Consider the following 23,804-nt stretch of genomic DNA (forward strand, 5'->3'; position numbering starts at 1 on the left):
CGTGATAATCCCATGTGGGATGGGTCAAGAAATTGTTCAAACACGGAAATAAAATATTCATTCATTCATTCATTCACACAAACACACACACACACACACACACACTCAGTGGTGGTGTTGTGAGGTACACAGACGCACTTAGGAGCCAACCCACCTGTGTCTAATGCCTAGGCCCTAGGCTTTCACATTTATTCTCTAGAGGCAGGCACTCCACCCTGACCCCCCATCCTGTACTTAATGCTTGGGCACTCACTGCTGGAACATTTCTCACTGCAGGTTAAAATACAACATGTAATGTACGTTTTAAATCCAGTGCACACTTGCTTCTAAAACGATTGACTTTCACAGCCATTGAAGCAGAGAGGTTTTGCAAATGGCTTGGCAAGAGGACGGGAAATGGACAGACATGCGAATGGAATGGCAAACCATCAGAATAGGAGTTACCAAAAAATAAAAAATAGAACATGATCACTTGGGAGTATTGCTTGAGCAGAGGCAAGGCAGAGGCCAGTGGACATGAAATGCACGTTTTTCTGTTTGTTTATTCCCGGCGCTTAAATAATTCTAATCATCATTCATATGCCAGGAGCAACCCACCTTCTGTGGACTAGAATCCAATGTTGTAGCCTGGCTGTGAGTGCATGTATCTAATAACCAATGTGTGATCTCCCCCTGTGCAGTGGCTCGTAGTGTGATTGCTCTGAGCTGGATCTTGTTACAGATATACAGCCTTCCCACCGAGCTGTGAGGGAAGGTTCTGCCTCATCCTCATACACACCAGTAATTGCCTCGGTATTTTTAGTATGTCAGTGTCAGGGTAATTAAAACAAATAGAAGCGATACCAGAGACAGAGATCTCTCCAGGCTCTCGGGATAAGTGTGCAGAGGTTTAGGGGGGTCACACACTCTGCCATGTTCTCAATTAAATACCTCTGCGCTGATGAGGTTCTTATTAAAGAGATTCATTGGAAACCATGTATTTATGCAAAACATGGGGCAGAAGGAGTTACAGGCCTGTTTCTGCTAAGTGGCTGAGACCATTAAGTATCAGGACATTGCTTGGTGGAGCTTTTTCTTCATAATGGCACAAATGTATTCTAATTCCTTTTCCATATCTGCCCAGCGTAAAAGGGTATAAATATATGACACATTTTAAATATAGTAATGTTGGAATAAATCGAAACAAGCAAATAAACAAAAAGGTGCCTGTTTATTTTTGAAAAGATGTGTAGATTATTTAAAAGAAATATTGTACATAATGATCAAAAAATGCTAACTACATTTTCTATATCCTTGGCCTTTTCGCAATAAATAGACTCTACATATACTGTATATTTCCATGATCAGTCATAATAAAAATACATTTAATGATTTCGTCTCACAGGGTTAAGTCTCTGCAACTGTAACTCTGAAGTGCCTCAGAAGGGACGAGTAGAAATCTCTACAAGGCAACTGACAGAGCCAGACATTAGCATGTCCCTATTACACTGCTGCCAGGGGACAGTGCTCCTCTCCATGACAACAGCCCTTGAGGACGGAGAGGAGGATGGTCTGCTCTGGTTTCATCAGAGAAGAGAGCGTTAGGACCATCCCTCAGATGGTTGACTGTGGACCCACTAGACATCTCTGCGTACTGACAGACAGATGCATGAGGTGGAGGACACCCAGGGCCGGTCATGATGGCCGCTGTCCGGTGGCCAGGACATAGACACCCAGGAGGTTGATTGCCATCAGGACCATCACAAGCCCAACTAGAACCTTCTGGACCCACATACACATGTCCAACTTCCTCTCCATCCTGGCGTTACACGTCATGACTCGCATGAGCTGCAATGACAAGATGAGATCAGCTCACCCTTGTAATAAAAGTAACGGATTGAAAGATTTTGACCAGTAAAGCCAAATCTTTGCTCCAATGACGGAGTCGGGCGCCGAAAATAGCAGAGGTGCAAGCTCACAACATGTCGCATCCGCGCCGTGTTGTGAGCTTGTAGGTCGGCTATTGCCAACCTCGCAACACCGTCGTGTGACAAAGTATAAACCGGGCTTAGTCAGAACATACACTAAGACAGAACATTACGGTTAACAAACAAATGTATTAACTGCTTTATGACGTTCAAGTCTACAATAGACAAACTCGCAGGGAAATCTATTTTATCAACTACTCATTATACTTACAGGGGTATAAATTATGTCATCGTCCGTTGTCTGGGTGGAACGAAGGATGCGTGTTTTTGACAAACAATGCAATGTTCAGAAAATAGTCACCAATTGCAGTACGTTCTGTTTAGTTACAATTTGTAGAATAATTGATTGGTTAGCGAGAATAATTGTTACTGAAATGAGTCAAAATGACCATCCCAATAGAAAATTGAAGTGAAAAACACTATGGAACAATTTGAAGGATGGTTGGTAATCTACTGTAATTCAGAGCTAATATATTATTATTTTAAATATAAAGAAATATGATAAATCCACTCATCCATGTTTGAACACATACAGTCAAACCAAATAAAATATCACCCAAACAATCTCGATCAACAAACACCAATGTGAATAATAAGGCCAACATACTGCAACAAAAGAGAGCCATGGATTGTGTTTGACGCTGCTGGATGAAAGTCTGTACTCCTATCAGAACTCACCATTGTGTTCAGGTCCTGATGCCCATTGGTCCCTGCATCCACAGGGCCGTCCCCTAGAAGGCTCAGATTTGGCTTAACGCTCTCCAGGACATGACAGCGTAATCTACAGGAAAGACACAATCTTGTGAGCAGACGAGGTCAGGCCGATTAGCAGCCATTAGGCACAACTCAAATGAGAAGATCTGTATTAAGAGACCTATGTCAAGTTAAATGAACAAGCTGCCGCTGGTGTGAGGTTGAGTGTGTGAATCCAAACATGGCTTTGCATGAGGCAAGACCTCTTATTAAGTACGTCAAGTAAGTAAAGAGCAGTCTGGTACCTGTGTTCCATGACCTTGGTCTTAGGAACTTCTTTCCAGAACTGTGCAAGTTCTTGTGATCCGGCGGTGTCCATCTCAGCAGCCATGACCAGAAAGCGGTCCTGTAGAGAGGCTTGAAAACCTGTACAAGACCGTACATGAACAAATAATTGCAGTGTAATTGTACTCTACACTTTCTTTTCTTTACTTTCTTTTGTTCTACTCTAATGAATGTCTACTGTATATGTTGATCTTGAATAGGTTTTTGATCATCACTGTAAATCAACAACATGAGATGGAAAGGAGCAAATTAAGTCATTACATAGAGCAGTGGTTCTCAACCTGTGGTACGCGTACCACCGGTGGTACTTGAGCCCCCCCCTGGTGGTACGCGGAAGAATCTTCCCAAAAATGAAAAAGTGGGGGGGAAATGGAAAAAAAAAAAAAAAATTATATATATGAAAACATAATAAAACTATCGAAATACTACTTTGAATGGAAATAACATTACCATAATATCACTCAAATTTAATTTAAAAAAGGTTTTGTTGAACACTTTGTCAGCGTGGGAACAGCGCATTTCCTGGCTGTTACTTTGAATGCGCCGGTACTGGTAGCCACGATCAAAACAAACACGGTGAAGGGCAGGGGTGAAAGTGGGCCGGCACGGTCCGGAACGGCGTTCCGATAAAAGATTCGGTGGCGGAACGCCGTTCCGTTAAGAAAAAGTCAAACGGGACGACGGGACACTCTCACAGATCCGTGATTTCCCCCCACTGTTTGTCTGACTTTTTTTTCTCTCCCCCCGTTCCGCATAAACAGCTGCTTTCGCGTGAAGTTAAGTAGTTTCAACTAGGCTACCTGGGTACTTCTACTTCCAGTAGTATGATTTCAAAATAAAACGTGTGTTGAATTGTAACATTACAAGGATAGAGTTTTAAAAACCTCTTATTCTGAAATGCACATCGTTTTGAAAGGAAACCAGATTTATTTTCTGGAGGCCACTTGACAGCTTTCTGCTCACGGAACACAGCTCCACTTGACTAACGTGCATCGTCAAAATGTCAATAACACGGACGTGGGTCATGGGACATTATGGAATATAAAGACTTTGTGGCAAAAGTTCATATTTACAACCATGATCTCTGAAACCAAGACAATGTGGGGCTATGGAACAAAAGTGTGTTTTCTTTCATCTTTTCAGAAGGTGAGTAATTCATCTTATCTAATGCTGACAGTGGTGGAAAGTAACTAAGTACATGTACTCAAATACTGTACTTGAGTATAATTTTAAGGTAATTTTACTTGACTGGAGTATTTCCAATTTGCAATATTTTTATTTCTATTCCAATACATCTCAGAGGCAAATATTATACTTTTACTCCACCTCAATTATTTGAAAACTTTAGTTACTACTAGTAACTTTGTGGATTTTAATTATTATGACAAAACATACATAAACCGCTTCAGCCCCATTTAAACTTTGGCTTTTTGAAAATGTACTTGGTATTGTACAGTATGGTCAAGTTGGACATGAGTTAATAGCGTCACAATCATTTTTAACCACTTAGCTTTGGCTATTCAAAAATAGCAGGCACCGCGCTATGAGCTTGTAGATCTGCTATTTTTGGAAAAACCTTGAAAAAGTGTTGCATATCTTTGAATATTTTTTTTTTTTTAAGCGAAAATGAACTGATATCGTGCTTCTGGGGGTCCCTGGCACAAAACATTTTCAAATGGGGGTCCACGGCCGAATGTTTATCAATTTAGGGGTCCTTGGCATGATAAAGGTTGAAAACCACTGCCCTAAATCCATCCTAAACCCGCCCAAAAAGCATCAATAACCGTTAATAACCGCCCAAAAAATCGCGCGCGCTGCGCGCGCGCAGAATATCGCACGCGCGCTTCGCGCGCGCACGATGCCAAACGTGAACGCGCGCTGCGCGCGCGTGCACGTTTGGCGGTAATGGTACTTGGAATGACAGATAAAATCTGAGGTGGTACTTGTTGTAAAAAGGTTGAGAACCACTGACATAGAGTATATGAATAATCTTGTGGAAAAAAAAAGCAAACCATAGTGTATAGGGTTGGCATCCTAAAAGGTCACAAAAAGTATTATCAGCCAAATCCAGTATCACGTCATGCTGGCTTCAACAGATTGATGAGGTTAGGTGTTTTATAGGAAACTACTCAGGTAGGTTTGAGAGATTATTTATTTAGACTGTGTTTAGGGTTTCCGAAGGTTTGTTTTGACAGAATGATTATTTTATCAGTCTTAAAATATGTATGTCAAGACAAGAAAGCTGCACTTTGTCTGCACTTTGGAAAAGAAATAGTCGGGACTCGAATTTGATTATTCTGAATTTCTATAGAGCAGGAACATCCGCCGTGAGCTGAGTGCAAAGATAAGTGCCATACCTCCGTGCAAGGATACCACGATGTCCACAGAAGCACCAGGTTCACAGCAGCTACTACTGGGCTTTACTCTGTACTTCTCAGGTGCTGTGGTTCGAACCTATAGAAACACAACAGGCAGCTTGAACAGAGACCACATATTACAAACACAACAATTTCTTAGACTTGCTCCCTCCCGCACACTCATGCACGGCACGCACATACTGTATGTACGTGCTACACACACAAAAATACCTTGAAGGCCACTTGATTTTTGGTCACATTGTTCAGGATAATGAGGCATTTCTTCTCCGTCTCTTTAGAACCAAAGCTGAGCTCCTCTGAAGGGCTGGAAGGAGCGAGACAAAACACATATTTTTGAATAAGAGCCACATTATTCTGCCGTCTGAGTGGATGGCTGAGGCTAAGGTCTGAACCCAAGTGTCTATTTGGGCACACCAGAATGCCAATATAACTACTACCGTACATTCAGACAGTACCTTGAATTTGCTTTACAATGTGCTTTGTTGTTCTTCTTGGTAGTATCTTGGCAATATTGATCTGACTGGTAAGCTTCCTGTGCTTGGATGAACGCCTGGAAATCTGTGTGGTATGGTTATCTGGGGACTGGTAGCATTTCCCATTACATATCAACTAAACCATCTGCTTTATCAAATCATGCCTCCAACAACTGCCACTGTGAATAGAGTGCCTACCCAAGAAGTATACTATAACACCAAGACTTACTGTTGCCAGTATGTCAACATCAACTAAAATATGGACTAATTTTAATTAAAATAAACTACAGGATGGCATACTGGCATCATACTGAAATGTTAATTTGGCTATTTTCCAAAAAGGGGCTCTTCAGAGTTGCATATGGTTGCTAACTGCATTTTTTAGGTGCCTTCTCCCAGTCTCTGATGTTGCTGCATTTCTTCACATATGGAGCTGTCAGGCCTCTGGGTGGTTGGACCAGCCATGTCTTAGCCCCGTTTACAGGGGAACACGAGGAATTACAGCCCATTACTCCCAAGTTCATGCTGAAAACAGCTGTGATCACGCTTCAAAGCTGTGAAATCTGGAGCACAGGCAAATCCACGGCCTAAAAACTAGCCACAAGGCACTCTTTCATCAACTTAGCCACCCTACCTAACCCAATCCCTCTCTCCCTCAAATAACCCGAGTCCCAAAACCTTCAAATCACTAGCCTCAGGTTCAGAGTGCACATGTGTAACGTGAAGACTTCACGCTAAGCAGACCACTTCTTATCCAATTAGGTTTCATTTTCAATGAATTTCCAAAATTGATTTAATCTCTGTCAAGTATTTGCAAAGTCTCTCCTTGATGCAGATTGGGCCGCAGTCAGACCATGGGTTCAAGCCAACAATGCGACGCATTTGGAAAATCATTTATTTTGTATGAGCTTTAGGCAACATAAAAATGTCCAAACATCTTAGTAAATTGCGAAAATAGCTGATCTATAAGCTTACAATGTGTCACATCGCGACATGTTGTGAGCTTGCATTTTGGCTATTTTCACAGTGCAATAGCATCATATGACAAAGTATAAAATAGGGCTTAAGTGGTTAAGGACAAAGTCCCCCCTTCCTTTTCATGTCCTATCGTTTCTTTTGCCAAGCAGAGTAGCTGTAGAGACTGGCATTCATTCCCTTGAGCTCAGAATGTCTCTCTGGGCTCCGGAAACCTTTAACAAACACATTCTGCACATCAAAGCCTCCATTCCCCCTCCCCCACCTGCTGAACCCTCCTGGTCTTGCATCGGGGTTAAAACACAGCTCCCAAACGTAATTGCATTTAAGGCTCATATAAATCTGTTTATCACTCCAACTCATAGCCTGGGGCTATCAAAAATCGAAAAATCTAAGATCAAAGACTTTACTTTGTAAAAAAACAGAACTCGAGGGGCATACTTAGTGAAAAGGAGGAGTGATCTTATTATATAATATGGGGCCTTTTCAGGATTTTTATATATATTTTCAATGCTTATATTGCTTTCAATATATTATATTGCTCATTGGTTATGTTCAAGGCCTTATGTGATAGGTGGAATACCATCACCATCTAACTCAAACGTATTAGCTGTTTAGACCTTGAAGAATTGATACTTGTCTGTTTTGTTACCCATGTTCAAAGAATGAATAAATTCATGAAATATTTCTTTCACCTGAAAAAGGAGTGTCTTTGTTTTCTTTTTTCCATGGTTGTCTGCACCACATTTGGAATATTTATCATTAACTGAGAAGACAATCTTGCGATAGGTATAATGCTTTCCATTCCACCGTTGTCTCATCTGGACATTAATAATATAAGGGGTTAAACTGGCAAGTGCTTATGGTCATTCATCAGTGTCACTCATTGATTATCACAGCACAGTAAAAAATAACTACAACAACTCATTTCTACCTAAAGAAATATCAATGGGGGCATCCTTAATTTCTACACTCATCCAACAGGATCAATTGGACTGTAACGGTACAAACATGTCAATACCATGGTTTAGCCCATGAGCGAACAAATCAATTTTCTACACTTTTTTTGGTGCTGGATTTGTGAACAGAAAGGGCTTCTAGTTGCTTGGCTGAATGTTGATGAAGAAAAGATAGAGGCTAAATGAAGAGATGGAGAAGAGGTGAAAGTGGGGCAAGTACCTAACATGTAGTAGAGGGCCTTTGAAGGTGGTCAGTGGCTTCCTGGCTCCTTTGGTCCGACTGGCCAAATCTACTTTGTCACTGTCCTCCGACCTTATACTGTCTTCCAGGAAGTTCACCTGAAACAATAAAGGCCACTTAATTAGAAAGATTGCCAGGAGACTGATAATTTGTGCATGTTACAATTTTTCAGTGCTTTCTCTGAAAACGTATCATTGGCCCTTTGACCTCCGGATAGAGAAAGCTATCAGTTAATGAAAGCCTTGACAGTCTTGTGTAATGATTAATAAATGGTCCCATATAAAATAATGGTGTGAAGTATTATCTGTTATCAACATTTAAGTCACCTTGTACTGTATGTGTGTGAAAGGTCATTTACTTTAACTGAGAAAACCCCATGATAACTTCCTGACCTTTATTCCGAGTAGCCTCCAGCACAAACAGCGAGTCCATTTGAGAACACAAAACCAAAATAACCCACACAACACATGATCTCTGACACCACAAGCTACCCTGACAGCAACTAGTTCAACCGGTCCAAACCGTTGATGCATCACGTCAGCACTTTCAGTTCACAATAAAACATCCATAAACTTTCCTCTACAGACAAGTTGACCACAAACACAGGTCACATGTCTAAACCAGAACTGGAAGACCGGACAATGTGCACAATTTGCATGAAAAAAGGATGGGAAATAAGAGATGAAGGTCAGCCCACCCCCAAATGCCTACCACCATGACCAACACACACACACACACACACACACACAAACACACACTCACTGTATTGTTTGGACCACAGATTGTATGAAACAGATGGGAAAGTGCATTGACTCTGCCCCATGATGAGGAAGTGAGTCTGCTGCGATAAGCAACAAACGCAACCCTTGTGTCAAATGCAGCAGCTGACGGCCACCCTGCAGCCACAATGACCACATCAAAGATACTTGGCTTCTTCTGAAATGTCTATATTTATTTGGCATTAACAAGGGCGTACATGTTAATACAGTCAGTTCTCCAAATAGGTAATAAAGTGACTTATTGTTATTGAAATTGAATTAAAAAGTAGCAAAGTTGAAAATAAACATATCTACATCCTTCATTTTATTTTTTACCATATTAGGAATATAAAATTACAGCACTGCAGTAAGAACATCATTGGCATCATTATTGGCATGTCCATAAACCAAATGAACCCAATCCAGCATAGATTAACAACAACCTAAACAGTGTTACTTCATTTTGAGAAATCAATGAATCATTAAAATCAATTCGTTAACAAAGCATTCTTCCACTTCTTCATAACAAGAGATACATTCAACAGAGATTATACACACATTGTGTAAGCAATGAAATGATAAGACAATAAATATTTAAAGTGTTTCATGACTAGGTGGAGTGTTGATAATCAACACAGTACAAAAGAAAATAACATTGTGTCTTCATAACATTATAACACTAAGGCACAAAGAAATATTTTGCTGGTGTTCAACGCCCTTTAGAGTCTCATGGCTGGGAAAGGGTGGAGTGGCCAAGGCACCGAGGTAAGAGATTCGGATAACTATTTCCCCCAATGGTAGTCATTAGTACAAAGGATACACAAAAATCACAAAGATGAATAAAGTAGGCAAAAATTAAAGTATGAAAGGAATTTAGAGCAGAGTTGTTCAAAAAGGCCCCATTATGGTACTATTTCTGAAGACAATTTCACCTGGGGCTTAAAAATCATTGCAAAACAATTGTGAAGTTGCCGGAACAAATGACTGCGCTGCAGGTTTTCTCATTAGTTTACATGAAATGTATTACATTGCAACAGTCACAGCTGCGCGTCAGTTTAATCATAATACTAGTTATAATAGTAATCCTTTCATAATAGTCAAACATCCTGACATGATAAAATGACAAAATATCTTAGGGGGGGGGTCACCTTTAAATTCCATGGTGTTGATGATGACAGTCAACAGTAAGGCACACATACTCAAAAAGATAACAAAACAAAAATGTATAAACCAGACACAGTGACAGGTACACCTGCATTCCAGTCTGCAGAAATCTCCAGGACTCTGAGCTCCTTGTGTGGGAGTGATCCTACATTGCTTTACCACCACCAGCCCTTGTTTCAAAACAGAGAGAAAAGCAATTAGCTTCCCAGAGTGATCGGTTATCAACATAGCGCCGGAAACCCTGAGGTATTCAGGTGGGAGAGTGGGTGGAGTACGGGTGGGGTGTGTTTATATTGACCGAGGGATGAGCGGAGAGTTGAGAGCAGGGCCATGGAATATGTTTAGAGTGGTTTGAAGTGTGTGGACCAGCACTCACACTAGTATTAACATCATGCCCCCCAGTCTTTTCACAGTAGTGGTAAGACCTACGAGCTGCTCAGGGTTCTGATCAAACACGGCAGATGCAGTTCGCTCCTCCAGATATAGCTGTTGTTTTGCTCAAACTCCATCCCCCTGGATAATCCTGAAAAACCTCTTCCTGCGTCCTATGGGTGCACAAATCAAACAGGATTTCACTTTCTAGACAGACAGCTAGCCAAACTTCACAGGTAAGGCCATTGCGTGCGGTTGTTTTACAGCATCAATAGGCTTCAGTTCATACCTCAGTAATGGAATACCACTATAGTAACCACTCTTTGTACTGTATGACCTTATATCTCACCCCCTGGTTATGTATGGCAAGTTGACCTACTGGCCTCAACGCCCTAGGTGGTATTGTGATGTGAATCTCCAAATGAGAGATCTGTGGATAATTGTTTAGGCTCAAAAACCACTGATTTGCATATTGCCATTTTGTAAATCTAATTATCTTGTGTGTGACTAATGTTGTTTTCACTGACAAAGAGAACTTTTGTGTTTGTGTGCTATTGCTTAGGAGGCTCATGGGGGCAGCTCTGGGTAACGCAGCGCTGCCAGAGGGGTCTCCTGGGACTGGGAAGTAGGCTACTCAAAAAGCTTAGTAGCTATTTGGCCGCCTACAGTACAGCGACTACATTAATGCGACAGCCTATTTCACCACTCTACTACTCCCCCCACACAGGGGTAAGGGTTGTGGTTAGGGTGAGTAATATAACCACAACAGTCAAAAACAACGATATCACTTAAACGGTCGTGGATGGACACAAGCCTTTATAAAACTAAGATACTATTAAGGTAGATTAAGGTTTAACACATTAAAAGGCAAAGTAGATTCTACCTGGCCAATTTAAGAGTAAATCTTGATAATGTCGTTTAACAGTTGTAAAATGGAGGTAAACTGCCTCCACATTAAGTGTTTTTAGCGGTGCCAACCGCTCTAAGCTTGACTTTGTCCGTATGTCCGTCCGTCCGTCCGTATCAGCACGGGATGATGAGCACGGGATTTTACACAGCTATAACTCCAGATTGCAGCATGCCACCAAGTCCAAATATGGTATGTGGACTTAGACCACCAATAGGGACGAGCATGACTTGCTGAAGTTAGCAAAGAGGGGTCCAGGGACCCCCCGCGTATGTTATGTCCGTCCGCCCGTTTAGGGCACGGGATTTTAAACAGCTATAACTCCAGTTTGAAGCCTGCCACCAAGTCCAAATTTGGTATGTGGACTTACACCACCAATAGGGACGAGCATGAATTGCTGAAGTTATCAAAGCGGGGTCCAGGGACCCCCCGCGTATGCTATGTCAGTCCGCCCGTTTAGGGCACGGGATTTTAAACAGCTATAACTCCAGTTTGAAGCCTGCCACCAACTCCAAATTTGGTATGTGGACTTACACCACCAATAGGGACGAGCATGAATCACTGAAGTTATCAAAGCGGGGTCCAGGGACCCCCCGCGTATGCTATGTCAGTCCGCCCGTTTAGGGCACGGGATTTTAAACAGCTATAACTCCAGTTTGAAGCCTGCCACCAAGTCCAAATTTGGTATGTGGACTTACACCACCAATAGGGACGAGCATGAATCACTGAAGTTATCAAAGCGGGGTCCAGGGACCCCCCGCGTATGCTATGTCCGTCCGCCCGTTTAGGGCACGGGATTTTAAACAGCTATAACTCCAGTTTGAAGCCTGCCACCAAGTCCAAATTTGGTATGTGGACTTACACCACCAATAGCGAGGCGCATGACTTGCTGACGTTATCAAAGAGGGGTCCAGGGACCCCCAGCGCCCGTATGAGCACGGGATGAGCACGGGATTTTAAACAGCTATAACCCCAGTTTGCAGCATGCCACCAAGTCCACATTTGGTATGTGGACTTAGACCACCAATAGGGACCAGCATGAATTGCTGAAGCCCCGCCCCCTCTGTCTTCCCATTGGCTGGCCTTCAAACAGCCATAACTCAAGTTCGCAGCATGCTACGGAGTACAAATTTTGTACATGGACTAAAACCAGCAATAGGGACGAACTGTAATTACTTAAGCCCCGCCCCCTCTGTCTGCACATTGGCTGGGCTTTAAACAGCCATCATTCCAGTTTGCAGCATGCTACCAAGTACAAATTTGGTAAGTCGACTCAGACCACCAATAGGGACGAACTGAAATGAATTAAGCCCCGCCCCAAAGGCACCGCTTCCTTCACACAGGGTGTGATTTTTTTTTTATGGTGGAGCACTTTGGATATCATGTCCTACGTTCCTTCAAAGCACACGTGGCACATTCTGGTTGTTAGTTTCAAACATCATGTACATCATGCAAACTGCCTCTGTCCTCTGCCATGTTTGTTGATCTTTTTAGCCCAACCTCTTCCTTGATTACACTGATGAGCTGCACTCTTTTCCAAAAGAAGTTGAACAATTTTCTACTTGAGGTGCCCAGAACAGAGTGCTCTGCCAGAAAACGCTAGCCGTTGAGAGCACTGAAACGTGAGGTGCGGTGGTTAGAAGAGGAGCACTTTGTAGCACGTACCATAGACATGCATAGGACATGCATTGGCAGTTAGTGTGGACACAAAAAGCATAAACTAAAAACACCTCCTAAAGTAAGTCAGCGAGAAGTCAGAAGAAGCATAATCAAGAGAATTGCTAAATAACCAAAAACAAATCGCAAACACCACCAACCGTATTGTGCATAGTAAGTGAGTTCATGAAACATGACGTCATCCATGGCACCAAGATCAACCTTTCCCCTACTGTAGGTTAAACTGTTTCCTCATTCCTTAGTAAATGTTGCTCTCAGCAGCTTTGTGAATATGTTTTAACAGAAAACTGGGATGTACATAAAAGAACAGATGCCCTGTAAATGCTTCATGTTGATCGATTGTATACAGTATTTGCTCACAATACTTTGATGGACTGTACTATCCGTATACACACTCAGGCATTCGCTGAGTGTGTATGAGTGTGTTCGCTAGGCATTTTAGCCGTAGTCTGGCTGACACTGTAAAGATATCAGCCTCATATCCGCTGTCGAATGTCTATACAGATTATATCTAATTCATGGACAATAGATGCATGCTCATATTACTGGTGATAGACTGGGCATTATACTTATGCTTATATTTATTAACAAATCATTCATGTATTATACATGAATGTTTACAGAGGGCATTTGGGAATCAGAAGGTCCCCTGTTTGCCACTCGGTCCACCCAGTCTAGTGTCCCTGAGCAAGACATTTTAACCCCCAACTGCTCCCCGGGAGAATAGCAATGCTGGATAAATGCAGAGGACAATATCACATAATTATGTGCAAATGTACAGTGACAAAAATACCAGACTGAGAAGGAATGAGGGTTAGGTCAGACTTTAATTCTACTTCATTTTAGTTTTTATTTCTATTCTTATCTATCCATCTATCTTCAACACTTATGTAGCTACTGTAGCTAGTTTTTTTTTGTGCAATTTAGGGGAACTTTTAGTGGTAATATAAAATATTTGATGAATATGGCCCCAGATGTGTAACATGAGGGCACTTGCTCTTAGTCTTCAATATGTATCAAAATCTCTTCCCGCCAGGCATCTCCAGAGATTACATCCTAATACCCTCAATATATTCCCATGCACGGTTGGCTTGCATGCCGTTAGCCAGAAAATAAGCTAAATAGATTATGAAGCTGAAGCTGAATAACCCTGTAGAGAGTGTATGTGTGTGTTGGGGGGTATAGTCTATGCCAAAGCCCAGACTGCAGCTAGGGTGCATCTTGGCGACATCAGGGTGAGGTTGATGGCACCTGCGTCAAGCTGAGAGCTGTGGGGCACCACAGGGTTCCGCATGGGGGCTGCCAGCCAGCCAGCCAGCCCATGAGCATCGAACAGGCACTGATGAACAGTATCACTCAAGCCTCCAATGAGGTGGAAGACTACTGGCTCTTTTCAACTACAAGAACTAGGTGAACCGCCCTGTTCCTTGAAACGCATTTCACGGGTTCTGGATTTGTTTCCATACACTACGACTCTGTTTCAGTTAAGGTTCTCAGCACCTAATTTGAGTCCTCGCCTCGGGAAGTACTACTAACCCCCAGAGCTCAGAACGTATGCTTGAAGAATGTGTCAAAATAGCAGATCTACAAGTTCACAACGCATTGTGAGCTTGTAGATGAGAACATCACAGATTCTGGTAAGTTTCAGGTTATGGAAGGTTCAGCTTCAGAGTCGAATAGAGCTACAGTATAAGCTGTTAGTCAGAAAAATAATGTGGTAGTGTGAATATGGTCAATTGTGTGGTGTTTGAAACCAACTACAGCAGGGAGTGGGGTCAGCCTTGAAACACTTTTCATACACTAATAGGAGCTTAGAACATGAAGAGAAGCAATGCACTGAGGCGAGGGTGACTAAGATGCATCGCTATTGTCTGTAAGATTAAACCGCAGCCGAAGACTTTAGGAGTCACCTTGACAGAGACAATGAGCAGGAGCTTAACGGCCGCCAAATCAGGGAATTACTGCCACTTAATTCACACTTGTCTCAGCGGAGGGGCCTGATTACATGCTGTAATCACAGACCCAACTGAAAGAAATAGATACTCCACAAGTGAGGCGCAACATTAAAGTAAAGCAGAATTTCTGATGACCGTAAATCTAACACGACTAGAATGCGAACAACAACTTAATTCGTTTTTCATGGTCCCCTGAATTTAAAAAACAGGCAATATCAGAGCGAGGGACTCTATTGCTTCTAAAAGCCCCATAAGATTTAATGGTGACTCCAACGGGTTGACTACATCACACTGACAATGGATAAAACCCACACACATTTAACCACTTTCACTTTCAACATTTGAACTCTCAAAAACAGCCGATCTACAAGCTCACAATGCCTTTTGTATGACATGCTTGAACAACAAAGTAGGGCATTAATTTACAAAACACACGTTGAAATACTGTATGGAGATTGGAGATACAAGGTTTCTGCCCGTCAGCGACAAAATGGTCATTACACGTTGTCCTTCACAGCTTTCCCAAACACTGAGGGGTATGGAAATAAACTTCAAAGAGGGATTTAGTACCTTTTTGGGCTTTACAGCAACCTCAGAGTTGAAGCTGGACTCCAGAGCATCTTTCACCTCAGATTCCCCATCTTTACTCTCCGTTTCATCTTCACTAGCAATGGGTCCGTTCTCGCAGATAGGCGTTTGGAAGTCGTCATCGGGAAGAGGAGGATAGCTGTATTTGAAGGAGTCCTACAATGTAATCAAATAGGTTATATCTCTATACTATTTATGAATGAGTGTCATGACTCTATTTTTGTTTTCTGAAAGGTGTGACAAACTCAATAATAAAAGAGGCAAAGTAGACCAATTTGGAAAGCCATAGCATGCATCATAAGCTTAGCACCTATCGAGAGTTTGAATGACATACCGTTCCACCCATGTGAGGTGGCAGGTATTCAGGGTCAATGAATGTCTGAACCTCCGTTTTGGATGTAAACTTCAGCTTGCTGATGGCATCAGGACCTAACCATGTCTTCACAATCCTCCAAGCAGCTGCAAAAGTAAGCCAGTACAGTTGTGTTAAAAATGTCAGCTAGCTTAGAGATACATTGGACAGATATACACAACCACATATACATTTGTATGACATATGATCAATGTGTATAATACATGGTGGTGTGTGTGCAAAGGCAGAAGCAGATCTCACCATTCATGATCCAAGGCATGTCCACAATGATCATTTTGGCTGAAATGGTAAGAGAAAACATTTGGCTACATCAGAAATGAAATACCACCCACCCAGGTCTGCATATGAAACCATACTTGTGAATACGAAAAGTAAACCAATGGACATCAGGATGACAACACGTATTGTGTCTGTGTTCTTTTCCCCAGTACTTACACAGAAACTTTGGGTAATATATTTTGAAGCAGTTAATGATGTACCTCACAAAATCCATGTCCTGAAAATACAAAGTAAAAGAGAGAGAGTGACTTACAGAATACAGTGAGTGGGAAGCACACTTTGACTAAGAGACGTCTTGAACGAAATGAACTTTCAACAGAGAATCTGTTTGTACAGCCTGAGGTATTAATGCCTCTAGACGAGCTATGACCCAGTTCACAGCAAACTGAAACTTTGTCACAAGTGTATACATAGAGAACTCAGTCGCTTTGATTTTCAACCACTAGCTTCTTCATACTTTTCATAGGAAATATGGGGCTTTTCCTCTGCATGGTACCGGCTCAAGTCAACTCACTTTTAGCACCAGGTGCTTATTTTTCTTTTTAGCATAGCGCCCAAGAATAAGGCAACGTGTCTGGAAACAATCTCTATTTGACCTATACAGTCAGACAAAAACAGTTTTAATAACATTTTAGACAAAAAATAGGCCATGCAGTTGCTCAATAATATTGATTCATTTCACATTTTAGAACACATAGTTTAAAAGTTTGTTGACAGTATTCAGTATGCAGTATTCTGAATTCAGCTTCCATGCAGTTATAGGTGGTAAAGCAATGACGTTAGTGATGATTTTTTCATGTCACCTTTTGGCATCACCTCATATCACTTGGAACGTTGCTGGAGGTGATAACCAAAACATCTCGGGTACCAGGTAATATCCATATGTTTCTTTTGCCCAATGGAAAACCAATTAACCAAAGTCCATCCAGTACCATGCATTGGAAAAGCACCAATAGTTATGTAGGTTAAATGCTATGTAACAGTTAAGCCTCACCTACTTGCCTGTGCTCTGTGTGACAGAAGGTCAGACATTTACACTCTGCATTGACACAGAACACATAATTGCATAACCTTGGTGTTGTTTACCTTTGAACAACCTCGCTTCAAGAACCTTTATCCCTTCAAGGAGATACTCTCAATCAATCTCCATATAAATACTTGTTGTGAAACTACAAGAAATGCAGACAACCCAATTTAAAAAGACACGTTTTATCTGCCATTTGGATAACAAAAGACAATTTAATCATCATTAGCCAATACAACACAAGCTAGAAATCACATATAAAAGAGCTCAAAATGCAGGTGAATGATTCTTGTAACCCTTCTTTCAGGTTAATTCAGTGACAATGTGTTCTTTATAATAAAACAATGCAGATAAATCACTGGAAGCGGGCCCTATAGTCTGGCTCAGCTCTGTGGGCTGCAAGCCTCATTGCTATGCAGCAGGCTCACTCAACAAGCCTTAATGAGATCACACTGGCTATGCCTACTCCAGCTCGCACTGTGGTTCAACAAACTTTAATAAGACTGGTTTCCAAAATGGTCTTCTAATCCACTAATTTCATATTTGGGTGTCTATGTTATTTATTCTCCTTAATGTGTATGCACGAGTACATGTGATTAATTAAGACATCTCTCCAGGAGAGTTTGGCCCATGAAATGAGCTCCCTGGCAGAGCGCTCCAATGTAAGGATTAAGCAGTCACTTGGATTGACCAATCGGATTTAAAGGTCACTTTAATCTCCCAAGTGTTAAACCATTGAGGAGCATCAATCCCTCCACCACTGTGGCTCAAACAGCAAGAAATATGATGCTATGGGGCTTCAATAACACCCAGAGAAATCGACCTTTTTTTAAGGGACGCGTGCTGAAGGATAGTTTGAATCATGAAATACAGTCCTGCTTTAGGTCCTATAATCTAATAAGAATAAATGTATACAGTATGCATCAGTGCAAAACATATTAGAATATAAAAATAAATGTGTTGTTAAATTGAAAATAAAAATAAATATGTTGTTAAAAGTACAGTTATGATGTGGACTTACAATATTACTGAGGCCAGATTCTGTCATGTCGAACACAACGGTGAGTGGCATCCCAGGTTCTCTTTGTGCATAACGCTCAAGCCAGAAAGCAATGTACTTCTTCTTGTCCAAGACTGTTTTTGCATCTTTGACGTGTAGCTTCACTTTGAACCAGACTAAATCCAATAAACACAAAATAGAATACATATTTAGTGATAGTGGTCAACAACATCATGCTTATTTATGGGAAAACTAGCAGATTAGGATTTAAAAGAAAATATTTGGGTTATGCAAATGCTTTTGCAGGCTAGAGCTGAACAATTAATCAAATGATAATCAGAATCACAATATGAACGACTGAAATTTACATATCAAAGTAGTCCCCCCAGTAGTACGGCGATTTCACATTATATGGGACAATAGTGGGGCAGCTATACTTTGCAATAATTATTTAATATCTGCAAGATCAGTCGATATCCTAAAGTGATCTTGAATGGTTGCTACAACACTTCTTTCCACTAAACAATGGTTTGAATTCAGTTCAGCATCATAACACATTATATTTCTCAATGAAAGTCTGTTAATGTAATTTCAATTAGGTAAATTGTGCTACTGGATCATAATAATAGTTTAACTAGGGCATTTTCAATCTGGCAGAATTTTCAATTCTTGCCTAATTAGTCGATTAGTAACAGCTGTGTTGTCAGTGTTGTCATATTTTGCTGGGGGCGTGCCACTGAAGCTCTCCATATTTTTCTCCCATGATGCACTTGGGCTGTGTTTATTGTGTTGTTTATGTTATTTAACTATGGGGACGCGTTTGGGGATTATATTCTGGAACTTTACGGTATGTGTAGTGTTGTGTATGGTGTTTTGGCGATTTATGTTGATATACAGTATGTAATTTGCTGTAGCACCATGAGTGTGATGTCTATTTGTTCTCTCTGGAGTTGATGTGAAGTAGGGTAGCAAGCATTTGCCACAACAAAGATCCAAAACTCATTTATGCTTTGTCATATGAAAGTATTGGGTGGGGAAGAGAGATGATCTATAAGCTACAGTCAGACAACTGCGTCAGATAACGCATCTGAAACGCAAGCCGATCCGTCAGATTCGTCCATTTCCGTTATTTTCCGTTGTTATCTTCCGGGGCTGTGGGCAGTGCCGACAAAGTGCCGGTTTTACGGATGTGTAGTTCATTTGACTAGAGCTATTTTTAGGAGTGAGGCTAGAGGAATGCACGCATGCAACATGGAAACATACGCATGCACACTCATAAAAAAAACATGTATGCACAATATGAAAACATTGCGATAGCACACCTTGACAAATATGAAAACGTTGCATTACATCTACTGTATATGAATAGAATTAAGATATGAATTCCATCAATAAATGACAAATTCATATGGTAGAACATGGGTACAATTTGTGAAAAAGCACAGACAGGTGTTTTGTTTTTGTAGACTACGTTTTTATGTGAAACTTGAACTAATAAAAACTGTTTCAACTGCCTCTCATTTATTTGGGATACTTATTGATTAGACTCTATTCTTTAATAGACTCACATCAGCTCTTCAGATGGGGGGGGGGCATTCATCAAAAATAACTACAGCCAAGATGGGTCAACGCACAACAACGCATTTGTCCCATTGGTTGGTGCCGGCTACTGCCGGGTCATGGTTCACCAATGTTGAACCTGATGTGTTGGACTTCACGCACTTCAGCTCCATCACCTCAACGCAACAGGACGTTCTGCTTCATTTTTCCCATATAATAGAAGTGAACGGCACTTCCTGACATCTGACGCAACTGTCTGGCCGAGGCTTAATATCACACACAAGATGCATTTGAGCTATTTTGCTGCGTGACACCTAAAAAGAAGCTTGGAGACAGTCACTGAAAACAAAGATTTGTGCCGATAGGGTTACAGATTTGATTGGTTGTTGCTGTATCGCTATATCTTAACCCGGACCTAAGGTCCTCCAGGGGACGAGTCAAAAGCGTGTCCTTTGGAAAATTGTTGTGCTAATGTCAATTAAGTACTCACGACTTGTAGTCAATGGGCTAAACATGCAATAACACCATCCGACATGGTCTTTTAAATATCAGTTTATGCTGACAGTAACTAATATTGTGGTAGTTACACTGTATAGTTAAAATAATTGAAGCTTGACTTAAAAAAGTTAAATCGCAAATGAACTCTCATTCGCAATATTAGTCTGGGGGAAAAAAATATATATATATATATATATATATATATATGTATATATATATATCACGATTAGATGTTTTTCCCCTACTTAAAACCTTAACATTTGACTGTAATAAGACTGTAATAATATGAGAACATACAGAGCTTGTTGCCCTCTTTGTCGTAGCCATGGAGATAAACGGCGCCAGTCTCAAACATCCACTTAGGAATGCTGGCCTCACTCAAATCTGAAAACCACAAAGAACACACACAAACACTGTTAGTTAGATCACTTACATTGAACAAATTTGAACTAGAACCTCTGTGTAGAATTCCATCGCACCAGGGCATACAGTATGATAGGAAATCCAGTATTGTTGGAAAGCGCATATCTTTTAATTCAACACTTCTCAATTCCATTATTTAGTTATGAACACTAAAATATCTTTCTACTGTATATATACTTGTAATATTTGCATGCCTATAGAAAGATAACAGAACTTGTCACAAATATTTCTCCCTGATCACAACGTCAAGAAATATACAGTACTTTTGTGCATATGTGGATATTGTGGATTGTGTGGAAGTGTGAAAATGATATACCAATAACATTAATGAATCTAATTTGAGAAAACAAAAGAAGTTATTTGACAAACTGAATTTCCTAGTTTAAAGGGCAGCAATTACTTTAGTAAAACACAGTAATTCTACTAGCAGTTCTTCAAGAAACCACTGACACAGGCGATTGTCCGTAGAGGTCAATAGACAATGGGACTCTTTCTGGATGCAGACCTTGTGTGCATCCCAGAGGAGCACAAAGACACCCACTGATCTGTGCCTACACATCTAGACGCAGAATGTCAATATTGGGTTTAGCTGTAGTAGAGAACAGTATTACAGTGGCCCAAACAAGTATGCCTACCATTCACACCAAACTCTTTTCTCCACTGAAAGCTTTCATCGATCATCTTCAGGGCATCATCGATGACAAACTGTCTCCATGACAGGTACCAATCCACAAGCGTGTCATCTTTCTGTAGTCTGTCCACATCTCTGGAGTCATATTTATCTGATGACTCTGAAGGACGACAACAGGGCACAACTTAGTGTCACATAAGTAGTTAAAATGTCAGTTTCCTACCATGACAGCAAGCCAAAATATAGAACAACTGCTGAAAAATAAACAAAGGCTGTTAAGAAAATAGTTAACATACATAGAAATTGTTACTCTTTTTAAAGAGTGGTCAATGACAGACAGCTGTTAAAATATAGTGGACTTGCTTTGCTGTCTGTCTGGCTAGCTAGCTAGAAAGCTACCTGTTGTTAGTTTGTAGTTTGGGTCAGTCAGTTGATGTTATTAATATGAGGTACATACATACAGTGGAGGAAAAGGTATTCAAATATTTTACTTAAGTAAAAGTATCAATACTGCAATGTAGTTGTTACATGTTACATGTCTGGAATTCTAAATTTACTTGAGTAAAAGTACAAAAGTATTGGCATCAAAATGTACTTAAAGTACCAAACGTAGAAAGTACTCATTATGCAGAATGTCCCATTTCACAAGTTTTCAATACATAAAATGTATTAAAAAATCTTGAAATTATCAGATCTACAAGCTCACAATGCATTGCATCGCTAGCTTGTAGACCGGCTATTTTCAAATGGCCGAAATGTATATAGGGATGTTTTTTTGGGGGGGGGTAAGGTCTAATTATACAAATCTACAGAAATAACAATAATGAGGGTAATAATAATAATAATAATAATAATAATTTTTGAAAACTCAAGTTTTCAAATAATTGTAGTGGTGTAAAAGTACAATATTTGCCTCAGAGATGTAGTGGAGTAGAAGTACTGAAAACTGGAAATACTCCAGTAAAGTAAAATACCTCAAAATTGTACTTATAAGTACAGTACTTGAGTAAATGTACGTATTATGGCATCCTTTTTTTTTGCAATTTTTTTTATAAAGAAGATGCACTTTTTCACTAATTATTAAGTCTATATAACGGTTACATAATAAACGGTTACCTTGCAAGAACTCATTGTTGAATCTCTGTCTCGTCTCCTCGATCCTTTTCTCATTCTGTGTAAAAGATACATTATGTCTTTACATTAAAACAGAGACAGACAATGTCTTTACAGTATCTACAGCATCTGTTCACATGGAACAATTATTGGCGACAAGGAAAAACTGTGGATGCAGCTTTTGTTCTAGTTATAACGTTACCTGCTCCGATTCGTTCCGATCAACTTCAGCCATGTTCAAGTGTCACACACTGTCCTACTTGTTGTTGGCAGTTCCTTGTTGACTAGCCGCTAGCACTAGCATGCTAGGTGGCTAACGATGAATCAGTGCTGGGTGAGAGAAACTGCTACTCTCTTGCTCTCCATGTTGGCTCCACCACCACGGCAACGCCTCCTGTAGCCTAGGATCACAAGATCCTAGGCTCCTAGGCGTTTGCACTTTCTCCCATTTTGGCCCTTACATCTACATAACATAAACGTATAGATTTCAATTATAAAGTGCTTACCCCATGATCACAGATGTTATAATTATGTACGGGCCCTCAAAAATACCCGTATCTTCTGTGTTGTTCAATAAAAAGCATTTTAATCTGATCGGTGGCTATTTTCTCCACATGCTTTCAACTACGCGACCCTATCGGTCGGGAGGTGTATTGCACATTATAACTCTATGAGAAAATGGCCACCAATCGGATTAAAATGCTTTTTATCGAACAATACAGGTACTTCTAAGGAGCCGCACATAATTGTAACATCTGTGGCCATGAGGCAAGCACTTTATATTTGAAATGCGAACGTCTATGTAGATGTACGGACTAAAAAGGGAGAAAGCGAAAACACTATTTAGAAAATCATCCAAGACTGTCATATGACAGTCTTGTATCAAGGCTACGCCTTCAGCTGACGTCATTTCAATGACTGCTTCAGTGATCATCCCGACAGATTCAGATACATTTGTATTTATTATACATATAATTGTTTGCATTTGTGTTATTGCTATTTTCTATTTAGCTGCATAAATAATGCATTAATTTATTTTGGCTATTATTAAACAGTCGCGTGCTAAATGTTTACCATAATGCACTTCGACTGACTGACGTCATCATAGCAGGAAATGTTGAACTTCTGTTCGCGCCCTGGAAAGTTCAGTGGCAGTGTTGCCATGTCTGCTTATTATAAGCGACTTTGGGCTTGTTTTTCTGTAAAGTTGCTTGTAAATATTGGTAGTTTTGGGTTGTGTTTTTTTGGGCTTGTTTCTAAACTAAAGTGTAGTTGCTTATTTGGGCTTCCTTCCTAAATGTTGTTTAAACCAGTGTTTCTCAAACATTTTCAAGTCAAGAACCGCCAAATGTATTTGTCTGCGGACCGGACCCCCATCCCATCTGAAAACATTTTTTTTTTTTTTTTAAACGTTTTGTTTATTCGTTTTTGTTATTTTACATACTCATAGG

General features: G+C 40.6%; 1 protein-coding gene across 1 annotated transcript; it reads right to left on the reverse strand.

The window, feature by feature from the left end:
• Positions 1–1,191: 1,191 nt before the first annotated feature.
• Positions 1,192–22,712, reverse strand: mospd2 (motile sperm domain containing 2). The gene is made up of 15 exons (XM_084085318.1): positions 22,556–22,712; positions 22,357–22,411; positions 21,245–21,400; positions 20,484–20,570; positions 18,150–18,304; positions 16,261–16,321; positions 16,066–16,104; positions 15,787–15,911; positions 15,435–15,608; positions 8,011–8,129; positions 5,594–5,687; positions 5,363–5,459; positions 2,966–3,086; positions 2,646–2,748; positions 1,192–1,827 (listed from the first exon to the last, which is right to left on the reverse strand). The coding sequence occupies exons 1-15, from the start codon at positions 22,586–22,588 to the stop codon at positions 1,675–1,677; spliced, it is 1,572 nt and encodes a 523-aa protein (XP_083941444.1). The 5' UTR covers positions 22,589–22,712; the 3' UTR covers positions 1,192–1,674.
• Between the last annotated feature and the right edge of the window lie 1,092 nt (positions 22,713–23,804).

The sequence above is a fragment of the Gymnoscopelus microlampas genome (genome assembly GCF_963454915.1).
Source record: "Gymnoscopelus microlampas genome assembly, chromosome: 17".
Lineage (NCBI taxonomy): Eukaryota > Metazoa > Chordata > Actinopteri > Myctophiformes > Myctophidae > Gymnoscopelus > Gymnoscopelus microlampas.